This window comes from Benincasa hispida, chromosome 5, assembly GCF_027475165.1.
Source record: "Benincasa hispida cultivar pf3 chromosome 5, pf3_genome.v1.1, whole genome shotgun sequence".
Lineage (NCBI taxonomy): Eukaryota > Viridiplantae > Streptophyta > Magnoliopsida > Cucurbitales > Cucurbitaceae > Benincasa > Benincasa hispida.
The window spans coordinates 64306178-64318833 of record NC_143482.1 but is presented as its reverse complement, the minus strand read 5'-3'; the positions used below and the strand labels follow the sequence as shown (position 1 = coordinate 64318833).

Genomic DNA, 12656 nt, shown 5'->3' with positions numbered 1-12656 from the left:
TTATTGAGCTACAACTATATACTTCATTTCTTTACACTTGCTTATGTCCATACTTCTTAGATTCACTAGACCTTTTATCACCGAGGAGTTGAACAAATTCATCATCCCATTGCAATCTTCCACTGCAAGGGATGTCAAGTTGATGAATGTGATTGATGATCGTAGTAAACACTTCAAATTCTCACATCTTCTTACACAAATATGTTCCAAATTATTATCAAGGCAGCTTGAAGTCATTTGCTCGGTGTTGTCCTCCCCCACATGTGTAAGGTTAGGAAGATTATCCAAACCTAAAGCCTTCAATTTCGCACCACCTACTAGCATGATTATTTTTGTTATTTTGATCTTCTCCATTTTGGAATACTTGTACCATCTCAAACTTGAATTGTGTAATTAATCTCCATACTAATTTGCTCATGTCTAATGGAAAACTAACCATATCCTCATCTTTGGAATCGGAACCAATCAAATCAAGTTCTTCAAGTTTGGGGAATGAGTACTCCACAGATCTAACCAAAGAGCTCTTTTTTTTCACCACCTTGCAGAACTGTATTGTCAAACTTCTCAAGCTTGGGAATAATGCAACTTAAAAAACAAACAAAATTTCTTAACTACAATTGAAATAGAAAGTAAAATGTTGCATATATAATTAAGGTATTAATAACCAAGATAAGATGCATTAATTACCTGAGGGGACACCAACTGTGAAGCTTCATCAACCTCTCCAAATATTTCATTTTCTTCATTATAGACCAATTCTTCAATTTCCTTCATGTGATTGATGAAGGAAGCTGGAAATAGAGTTTTAAGCTGAGGACACTTCTCAACCTTTACATTCTTTAGATTTGGAAATGTTAGAAGTTTGTGGGCTGGATCATTATTCCACACATGCTTTAAGTTGGGGAGAGAAGATAACTCCAAAATAGTCAATGGCACTACTACTTTGTTGACAATATCACCGGTGGACGACTCTTGATCAATTTCAAATATCCTTTCCACTAACTCACAATGATGACCTCGTAATGAATTTAAGAAAGCAAGTGATGTTACTATACTTGAAGGGAAACACATGTTAATTTGTTGCATTGAGAAATATTTATCTCTTCGAGTTTGCAAAAATAATTTTGAGTTAGTGCATTATTTTGCCACAATAACGTCTCCAAATTGTCTCCTCTTGTAATGTGTAAGTTCTTCAATCGAGAAAATGCAACCTGCAAAATATTATATATTCTATTTTTGTTTGAGTAAATAATTGTAACAACATAATTTGGTGTTGCATTTGAAAAAGGCTGACTAGATAAATATCAAAATTTAAGTTTTCATTTTGGAACAATAGTAAATTTTTTTTTAAAATTGTAAAAATAGCAAAACTGATTATAAAACTAGAAAATAATGATTAACAATTGTCAAAACTACCCCACATGAAATTCTAAAAGTATGAGAGTTTCAAAATCATTTGAAAACAACAAATACACAGTAAACAATGCATTTTGACAAAGTGTCTAATCCACGTGTACAACAAATAAACTGCTTTCTTCAATAGAGACTTGCTCCTAAAAAGTAAACCTACTCTAATGGGAATACAAGATTGAAAGGAATTGAAATCTTGGAAATCAACGATTTTAGTGTTGCCCTCAAGAGGTTGGGAAGAATGATCAATGTCTGCTCTATTATTTAAATACAATGTATTTCTAATGTTCGGGGCAACAAATAAGACATGGTAAACCACTTTACATAAATCAATTTAGGGGACTATGATAAAACTGACATCAACCACAAATTATCTTTATCTTCAACAATCCTAAAAAGATTCGAATGGGCAAAACCAATCTAGTACATTGTCAAACGAGATATAATTAACTCACCCGAGAAAAAAAGTTTACCTTGGATATATTCCAAAAATTGTTGGAACCATGAATTTGATGGAATATGTGCCTCAAAAATTTCAAAAATTATGTTAGTGAGAATTCTCATCCCATTGACCATCAAACAGGAATCTAATCTGTAGTAAAGCCATAGCAAAAATATTAGCTTGTTAAAGAAACCACAATAAAACCTAAATCGATGAACACTTTGTATGAGTAATAAAAGTTATGGCCATTTTTTTACGAGGTGTTATATTTTTTTTCAAATAGTAAAATAATAGCAAAAAATGGTATATAAAATTAATTTATTAATAATATGAGCATATAGCTAATTTATTAAGAATGGATATATACAATTATGAAAAACAATTTAAAGATTTGAATAAGATTGAATATATAAAGTCATAAACCATTCAAATATCTGAATAAAATATATGAATAAAATAAAATATAATAATATATAGATATTTAAAATATAAATTCGGTAGAAAAATAAGGATATTTAATTAGAGTGAGATTAATTCGAAAAGTGGTTAAACAGAATTTAAAATAATAATAAAATATGAAGATTATATTAACTACATTAACAAAATTTAAGAGGGCAGTTGTTCTTAAGGAATATAAGCAATTATCTGTTTTTTATTCTACAATTACCTGGTATAACTTAGTAAATTTTTTTACCTTAGATATATTCCATCAATTGTTGGAACGATGAATTTGATGGATTATGCGTCTCAAAATTTCGAAAAGTGAGATTTCTCATCCCATCGACTAGCAAAGAGAGTCTAATTCATTGTAAAGTCATAGCAAAAAAAGAAACGATAACAAAAACTAAATCGATGAATACTTTGTGTGAGTAACAAAAGTTATGACCATTTTTTTTACGAAGTGATTTCTTTTTTTCAAATTGTTAAAATAATAGCAAAAACAGTATATAAAACTAATTTATTAAGGATATGAGAAATATACAGCTAATTTATTAAGAATATAGGTAAAAAATTATGAAAAACAATTAAAAGATTTAAACAAAATTAAATACGTATAAAGTAATGAAAAATCATTCAAAGATTTAAATAAAATATATGGATTAAAAAAAAGAGTTAATAATACATGGATATTTACAATATAAATTTGATAGAAAAAATTGGATATTTAATTAAGGTGAGATTAATTCAAAAAGTAGTTAAACATAATCTAAAATAATAATAAAATATGAAGATTATGAGCAAAATTAGGAAGACAGTTGTTCTGGAAATATCAGCTCTATGTACATAATTCGACCTTATTTTTATTCTACAATTACCTGGTATTTGTAGTTTCATCAACAACTACTACAAACCAGACAAGGGCAAATAAGAGATTTAGGAATTTGTGGTCATGTGTATGTCACGTGAGTTGCCATAAATCTTGGCGGTTTTGTCATTGTTCAGAATGAAACTTTAAATTTTTCCATATGCTCCAATTCCTCTTTGAAAAACATTGAAAGTATTATTGGACTTTAAGACATGAAGGATATAAATGACCCAAAAGATGGAGTTGATCTAAATGAAAGATTGGGTGGTGTCTGTGAACAAAAATTTGCCACGTAGCTTGGAATTTAACATGTGCTAATACCTAAGAAGCATAGACATAGATACGGTTAGAAGATACGGATACGATTGGATACGGCGATATATGAATTTCTAAAAAACTAAGATACAGATATGTCTAAGGATGTGTCATTTTTATATATATATTTTTTAATATATTTATTTCTAAAAAACGAGGGTACTGATACGTTGAAGATATATTTTCTTTTTCTTTAAAAAATCTAGGATATAGATAAATTTAGCATACAAATTAATAACAATAGCACAAAATAGAATACAAACATTGAAGTACAATACCAAAAAAAAAAAAAGCAACATCTAAGATGTTGAAGTACAATAATTAATAAAATGCAACAGAAAAGTGACCCATATTGTAAAGAAGAGGAAGAAGAAGATTTAAGGGAGAAGTATGAAGATAAACGAATAACTTGTTCATTGAATTATTGAAGATATCCAAATGGTTTATATTTTGGTGGACTTTGTGGGGACTTAAATGTGAAGATGGAGATTAGATGATTCTAGTCTAGGGTTTCGTCCGTTATTTTTTTTCCTTTTAGTTTTGGACTCGAGTAGTGAGCTTTTTGAATAGGTTGCCTAGTTCTAGATTGGGAAAGATTATATGAATTACTTGTCTTTTTTTCTTTTAAAAAAACTACATGTAGAAATAGATATGTCAAATCGCGTATCAGATACGTATCTGGGAAGTATCTGGAAGTATTGGTATCTGATACGTGTCGGATAGCCTCACATGAAGTATCTGTATTTCATAGGGTAATACCCATTGTTCTGCCTCAATCTCATTTCCATTTTGACAGATACTCACAAAAAAAAAAAAAAAAAAAAAAAAAAGAAAGAAAAAGAAAAAGAAAGTTTATGACCTCTCTCTCTCAATTTTGATCTTCTTGCTGAGAAACCCTTTCCTTTCTCTTTTGTTTTTTGATTTAGATGAGTTTTTACGTCTAACGTGTAGGTGAATCAAGCATGCAATAAAGAATTCAAGAAGACAAGGAGAAGAGGAACACAAGATGTATGGTGGTTCAGTATAGTACCTACATCCAATCTTAAGCCATTCGATGATGTGTATTTCAATGGAAGAAGTACAGATACGTTTCTCATCCTTCTCTTTCTACAAGTACATTTTCTCTCTTATTTTGTTCTCCATTTTTATAGGAGAGTTTACAAACAGATTTTAGTAAGAACATGAAATTGATTTCTGTTATTTTTTTCTTGTAGTTGTATGAGAGAGAGTTTATAAGCTAAAAAGGGCTAAAAAAGAAAGTATTGAGCTGAAATATTATTCACTGGTATTGTAAAAATTCCCACCTTCAATAATATTTTATCTTCTGAAGTTTCTTTTGTCTGTTGTTTTATTTTCTATTTTGATCTACTATACTGAGTAGATTTAGGTAGTGCTCGAATTTTTCTTTTGTTACCAATTTAGTTAGGAAGTCTACTACATGGTCTTTTGTATTTACTTTTGTCACAAATAGGAAGGTAAACCCTATGAGGGATATTCTTCTCTGACTAGGTCACCAACAAAATTTGAGTCCACATAGCCTTTAAGAACTAGCTTAGTGAAATTATGGGATTTGTAGAGTAGGCCTCTCTCTATTCATACTCCCAATTAGGTATTGAAAGACCCACTTGGTTTCTTCCTAATGAGCCTTCCTTGGATTGCTCATATACATACTGATTAGTGTAGAGAAGTGAGCTAGATCTGGTCTTGGGCAAACCATTAAGTACACGGGGCTGCCAGTTGCACTTGAGTATGAAATTTTATTCATTTTCTGTATATCTTTTTCAAGCTTAGGTGAGTCTTTAGCTGAGAGTTTGAAATGCTATCCTAATGGTGTGTCAACTGACTTAGCATTCAACATATTAAACTTAGTTAGGATCCTTTTAGTGTAGTCACTTTGGGAAACAAAAAGTTTTCCCCGAGATCTTCTTCTTCTAATGATCATCCCTAGGATCTTTTTTGTTGGACCTAAGTCCATCTCAAATTCAGAGCTTAAAAGATATTTTATTTGTTTTAACTCACTTATGTCTCTCCCTGTAATGAGCATGTCATCAACATAAAGAAGTAAGTAGATTAGGTTTCCATCTTTGGTCTTTCTGAAATACACACAAGCATCATATTAACTTCTCACAAAACTAATTCTGATCATGAACTCATCAACATGCTTGTACCAACATCTTGGTGCTTGTTTGAGGCCATAAAGTGATATGTTCAGTTTGCATAATAGGTTTTCTTTGCCTTCAACTTCAAAACCCATGGGATGATCCATGTAGATTTCTCCATCTAGCTTTCCATGTAGGAAGGTTGTTTTCACATCCATCTGTTCAAGTTTATAGTTCTCATAGGCCACAATTGCAAGTAGCAATCTGATTAAGGTGTGTTTGACTATAGGGGAAAAAATTTCTGTATAGTCTAGACCTTCTTTCTGTTTAAACCCCTTGGACACTAGTCTTTCCTTTAATTTAACTCTTTCAAAGCTACTTTCAACCAGTTTCTTCTTGAAAAGCCATTTACAATGAATGGATTTTTTATTTGGTGAGAGGGACATCAAGCTCCATGTATTGTTCTTTTGAAGAGAGTTCATTTCATTGTCCATGGCATCTAACCACTTAGGTTTTTCTTTACTTGCCATAACTTCTTCATATGTTTGAGTTTCTTTATCTAGTAGATTCTTAACTAGATTAACTAGGTTAGAAACACAAATAGCTTGCACATATCTGGCTGGTGGCCTTATTTCCCTTCTTCTTCTGTCTTTTGTTAATGAATAGTTAGTAAGGTTCTCAAGTCGTGGCTCTTGAAGGATTTTAGTGGTCTCAGTTTCTTCTTGCTGTGTGTGTTCAGTCAAGGTTTCTCTATTGATTGTATTGTTATAGGATGAGAGGTATGAGTAGAGTCTGAAGTTTGATTCCTCCTTTCCACTGCCATAAACATCTCATCTTCTTGAACACTATGTCTCTACTTACAAGGCTTCTGTTGAAGTTAATGTCCCCATAGCTTATAGCCTTTAACTCCTTCAGGGTACCCTATAAACACGCACTTTAGGGCCTTAGGTTCGAGCTTGCTCTGTTTCACATGTTCAAAGGCTGTGCAGCAAAAGGTCTTTAGGTTTGAAAGATTTGGAGGGACACTTGTCCACATTTCTTCTGGTGTCTTCATATCAACAGAAGTGCAGAGACTTCTATTTATAGAAAAAGTGGTTATTGTAAGGACTTCTTCCCAAAAGACTTCATTTAACATGGCCTCTATGAAGGAAATCATACACGAGGATTTCTAGGAGCAGCAGAAGAGATCGTTCCAAATTCCATTCGAGTGAACATAATCAATTACAATCTAAGAACGGAAACTAACAGCTCATGCAAAACTAGAAATTACAGCATGCTTTAAGGTGATACAAGGGATAGAGGGTGCATACCTTTGAAGAACCATTCTTCACAAATCCCTCGATTAATCTCCATGCATCAAAGAATAGCAACACTCGAACGCAACGACCGAAACAACATGAACACAACAACACAAACACAACAAACATAATGATCTCGAACCTAATCGAGTCTCACTCGATCCACGAACTGAGTGAGGACACCACAACAATGGTTACCTTGGTATTCTCTGAGAATCCAAGAATTATGGGCTCTGTATGATCTTGGCTTGAGGAAGAGACTGGAGGACTACGATCGTGTAGATAATCGAGCAAATGGGAGATAAGATGTTGTCTATCGTATAGACGAAGTGGTCGATCATTTAGTCAATGACAACCTATTGTATAGCCTTAGCCACACGATCGTGTAGCTACGATCAATTGAATGACTATTGTATAGTCAAGCTCCACGATCATTTAGTCTATGCACAGCTATCGCTTAGTGAAACTCTTTCACTTGATAGCTTTTCTCCGTGAGTTCTTTCCGAATGAGGCAACTCTTTAAAATTAGGAAAACAATTTTCCTTTTATTTCACAATTACCATAAACCACCAATAACCTCCAACTCATTCGGTTCTTAGAGAAAAAGAATTTAATTATTATATAATTAATATATTATAAATAAATAGGTTAACCAACTTATCATATTATATTTATAACCTATAGTTTTAATATTTCATCTCATGAAACATATAAACCATAGTTCTTTTTCTACTTTATAGTACTTAATGTAAATCATATTTATATTAATTCCTCCACTTGATGCATCTCATACATCACACAAATTATATCATATATAATTGAATTTCCTCTTGTTAATTTGAACACTTCAAACTAACTCCAAGAACCGATTCTCAACTTGAATCCATTGAGCTAGGGACCTTATGGACATGTAGCTTAAAGCTCCAATGGTATGTGACTAATTAATTAAACTCTTCAGTCACGAGATCCACCATCCGTTAACTATCGGGCACTCCACTAAAGACCGACAGCTGCACTTTTCTCACTACAGATATATTTTTGTGTCCATATTCACCAATCAATAGTGCGATAACGCTTCACAGATCACTCGTAAGTACAGCTAGGCCAATTTATTGTTTTGCCCCTGTAGTTACATCTAACTTCTTAAGTACCACTGATTCCTCTAATGAACAATAAGTCATAGTCCTACTATGACTGGGTTCTCTCTTCCAAAGAGAGGATGTGGCCACTATGTTCAAGTCCCGAAATCAGCCCTTAAGGGAGCAATCTAACTACTTACCTTTGCTTCGAGGAAGGAGTGAATTCCGTTTTGTGTAACTGAGTTTCTAGATCCTCAATCAGAAAAATCCCCAAAAAGGTAGGCTTATCGAGTTGGTAATCTGGCCACTCTCACTCATACTAATCAAATGATCGCTCTCAAAGGCAGGAGTTTCCAAAACACTTAGGATTAAGGTCATGTCACTTATAGTCGTTATAGTGAGATGTAAGTCTCAATTATCAATGACATTATATAAAGAGACTAATTATCTCGTGGTCTAGTCTTATACAAACTCTTTGTATAGGACACCCCCGCTCGTATGTCTCCACATGAATGATCAGGATCAGACTGTCTGTAGTAGTTCACAACACTTGTAAACCTCTACAAAGCGGGCCACATCCGTAGTGTCACCAGGATAAGGTATCCCTCATTTATCCTTATACTACAGACCTTTTAGGTTATTACTTAAGGCATGATCCACTTGTATATCTCATATACATGCTTAAGTTTACATAAAATAATCACAAATCTTTGTTTATTGGATATGAGTAAATGCAAATAAAATAACTCATATTTTATTAATAAGAATGTGTACAATACAAACTACGGGACTTTGGGAGAATTAGGACACCAATTCCTACACTCTGATAGTAAACACTTCACTCTCTCCATCAAGCTCTGTTCATTCTTTCTGCCACTCCATTTTGTTCGGGTGTGTATGTTACTATCTTATGTCTGATTATGCCATGTTCATCACAAAATTTAACAAACACATTGTTTAAAAATTCAAGGCCTTTGTTAGTTCTAAGAATCTTAACCTTTTTCTCAGTTTGTGTTTCAACTTTTACAACTCATTCCTTACATTTTTCAAAAGCTTGGTCTTTAGTTTTTAAGAGATAAGTCCAAACTTTTCTAGAATAGTCATCTATTAGGGATAAAAAGTACCTAGAGTTACTCCAAGAAGGAGTTCCAGCTGATCCACATAGGTCAGCATGATAGTTGAGTATGTCCTTTGAAGTATGAGTCCCTTTTGTGAATTCAAGTCTTTTTGCTTTTCCATACACATAGGGTTCGCAAAAGTTTAGCCTCTTGGTGACTTTAGGTTGAATCAGCCCCTACTTTGATAGCTCATTTAGACCCTGCTCACTGATACTTGAGCTAGAGCCTAAAAATATAATTAGGAGTGATTTCATAGACACACCTCTATATGGAACAGAGATAGGTTTGCAACATGAATATCATCAACTCAAGAATCTTATGGGGGTACTCATTAAATTAAACAAAGAAACCCCTTAAAAAAGAAGTCCCTTTGATTTTTGTTTTTTTAAGTTTAGAGAAATCAATAATTCTCCCCTTCTCTCATTTGCACTTAACTCCTTGTATTCATGCACTAAATTGAAAATAGGTGAATACAGAAGCTCTGATTACTTTAACTTCCATATGAACGTCGGTCGCCAACAATCTAACAAAAAAATGACATGGTAATAAATCTAACACATCTCGGCCGCAAAGTAAGATTAGGAAGAAATATGTGTACGTAGTCATTAGGAATAAGTTATGCATGCTTATTCTTAGTATTGTTGACAATTTTCTTGAACACAAGGTTCGTCAACATTCTATTCAAAATCATAAGATTTGATCGCAGTATCAAATCTCATGTTCCAAGATCGAGACGCTCGTTTTAGCCCATAAATGGATCTATTAAGCTTGCAAATTTTTTGCTCTTGACTCTGTGCAATAAACCCCTCTAGTTGAGACATATAGATACTCTCTTGAAGATAGCCATTCAAAAAAGCTGTCTTGACATCCATTTATTATATTTCATAATCATAAAAAGTGGCAATGAACAAGAGCATCATAATAAACTTGATCAAGGCAATAAGATAGAAGGTTTCTTCATAGTCCACCCCCTCTCTTTGGGAAAACCTTTTTGCCACGATTTTAGCTTTATAGGTCTGTACCTCACCAGCTTGGTCTCATTTTCTCTTATAGATCAATTTGCAACCAATGGGTTTTACCCCTTCTGGTTGATCTACAAGATTCCAAACTAAATTGAAGTACATTGACTTTATTTCGAGGTCCATAGTTTTTATCCATTGGTCTTTATCCACATCACCCATTGCTTGTTTAAAAGTCAATGGATCCTCTAAGCCATCATCAGGTATGACGACCGTTCGCCAATAGGATGGGATTCTCCATGACGTTATTTTCATTTGGTGCTCCATTTTCAGGTTATTCCACCATATTATCTTTCTCTTGGAAAGAAAGTTTGTTGAAGCAATATATTGAGAAGAACGAAACTGTGCTTCAAAACCAAGTGACATCGATCTACAACCTGGAAATACAGATAGGCCAGATTGTGGGCAAACTCAAGAGCAGACCGCAAGGGGCCCTGCCGAGTTCAACGAAACTCCCACGCAACCCAGAGGGTATGGGTAAAGAGCAGTGTCAAGTGGTGACATTGTGGAGTGGAAAGACTATGGTAGGGGAGAAGAAGGAGCCTAGTCGGACTGCTCCCATTGCACTAGAACCAGAGATTGCGGTGACTCAAGAAGAAGTAGGAGAAAAAAAGGCGATAGAGCCAGAGATTGTGTCCACCTCAGAGCCAAAAGAATAAGGGACCGTGAGAGTACAGTTGCCACCTTTCCCACAGAGACTCAGAAAGAAGAAGAATGACGAGGTACAGTACCAACGCTTCATGTTTATGTTAAAACAATTGCATATTAATATTCCGTTCACTAGAGCAATTAAGGAGATGCCCGCATATGCGAAGTTTCTAAAGGATATGGTGATAAAGAAGAGAGACACTGGTAAGTTTGCCACGGTGGCTTTGACGCAGAGCTCAAAATCTATAATCCCACTGAAGATGCGCGATCCTGGGAGTTTTACTATACTTTGCGCCGTTGGAAAATTGTACATCGAGCAGGCACTATGCGATCTTGGAGCTAGCATTAACTTGATGCCTTTGTCAATTTTCAAGCAGCTAAATGTGAGGCAACTTGCACCCACGACAGTGACTCTCCAATTAGCCGATAGATCTCTGGTGCATCTAGAGGGGAAGGTGAAGGACGTGCTGGTCACAATCGACAAATTTATATTACCAGCCGATTTCATCATCTTGGACTACGAAGCCGACAAGGATGTGCCCATCATCCTGGGGCGACAATTTTTATCAACCGGTCATGCCTAGATTGATGTGCACAAAAGAGAGATCACCTTGAGCGTGAATAAACAGAAGCTCAAGTTTGACATTATCCATGCCATGAAATATCCTGATGAAGAAGACCTTAATGAATCTGACGAACAGAATCTAAATGAAGAAGAGAAGCCCGAAGATGAAAACGAAGATGAAGATGCGATAGCATCCATTGTTGCATGCAATGTGATCACAGAAAAAACAAACAAGGAAGATGAGGTGATCGCATCCCAAGAAGTTAATCTGACAGTGAATGAAGAAAGAAAAACAACAAAATCATCCTTAGAACAACCACTAACAATAGAGCTGAAGACCCTTCCTAACCACCTGAATTATGCGTTTCTGAGGCAAAATGAAAAGTTGCCGATAATCATTTCCTCTGCACTTAATGAAGACCAAGAGAATGCGCTGCTGAGCATTCTGAGAAAATATGTAAAAGCAATTGGCTGGATGCTTGCAGACATTCGAGGAATTAGCCCCGCATACTGTATGCAAAGAATTCGTCTCGAAGAGAACCACAAAGGATCGATCGAACATCAGCGCAGACTCAACCCTACGATGAAAAAGGTCGTAAAGAAGGATATAATCAAGTGGTTAGAAACAGGCATCATTTATTCGATAGCAGACAACACGTGGGTTAGTCCCGTGCAGTGCATGCCGAAGAAATGAGGGATGACGGTAGTCCCTAACATAAATAACAAGCTGATACCGCAAAGAACCATCACCCGATGGCGTATTTGCATGGACTACTGCAAACTGAATGCGGCAACGAAGAAAGATCATTTCCCTTCATCGTTTATTGACCATTGGATCGTCTAGCTGAAAATGACTTCTACTGCTTCTTGGATAGGTATGCTGATGCATTGTTTTATGATTGCGGTGATGGGAATGTGTTGAGAAACAAGTTTTCTCAGCAGATTCCAAGTATAAATTCCACTGAGTTTCCTGGTAAGTCCAGGGTCGAATTCAGGGACTAAGGAAAATGGTTTGTGGTGATAATTTTAAAGAAGACTTTGCGATAACCAATAAATCAAATAGTTGTTTTGGGGTTGTTGTTTGCGGTATAAAATAAATGTATGCGGTGGAGTTACGAAAAGAGTTGATAATACGGAAGATGCGATGAATATGCGGGGAATGGGTTGAGAAGGGGTTCAGCTAACACTTCCTAGGATGCGTTCATGTTATGCGATCATGCAACACACATACAATAGCAAATCATCTCTCAACGAAAATGCTATAGCTTCTAGTATTAGAACGCATGCGATATATGGGATGAGTCTATAGGACCTACACGTAAGCCTCTATTCTTATTTATGCGATGACAAATGACAC

At 34.8% G+C, this 12656-nt stretch overlaps 1 protein-coding gene across 1 annotated transcript; it reads right to left on the bottom strand.

The window, feature by feature from the left end:
• Nucleotides 1–1071, bottom strand: LOC150036338 (uncharacterized). Its single transcript, XM_090313642.1, has 3 exons — nt 688–1071; nt 437–547; nt 1–345 (listed from the first exon to the last, which is right to left on the bottom strand). Exons 1-3 carry the CDS (start codon nt 1069–1071, stop codon nt 1–3), a joined length of 840 nt encoding a protein of 279 aa, XP_090169768.1.
• Nucleotides 1072–12656: the final 11585 nt, after the last annotated feature.

What these genes read in the sequence shown, in the direction of transcription:
- LOC150036338 (XM_090313642.1), bottom strand. Translation starts at nt 1,071, where the DNA reads ATGTGTTTCCCTTCAAGTATAGTAACATCACTTGCTTTCTTAAATTCA. An exon ending in CACAGTTGGTGTCCCCTCAG is followed by an intron (nt 548 to 687) that starts GTAATTAATGCA and finishes TTGACAATACAG; the next exon opens with TTCTGCAAGGTGGTGAAAAA. An exon ending in ATTCCAAAGATGAGGATATG is followed by an intron (nt 346 to 436) that starts GTTAGTTTTCCA and finishes AAAATGGAGAAG; the next exon opens with ATCAAAATAACAAAAATAAT.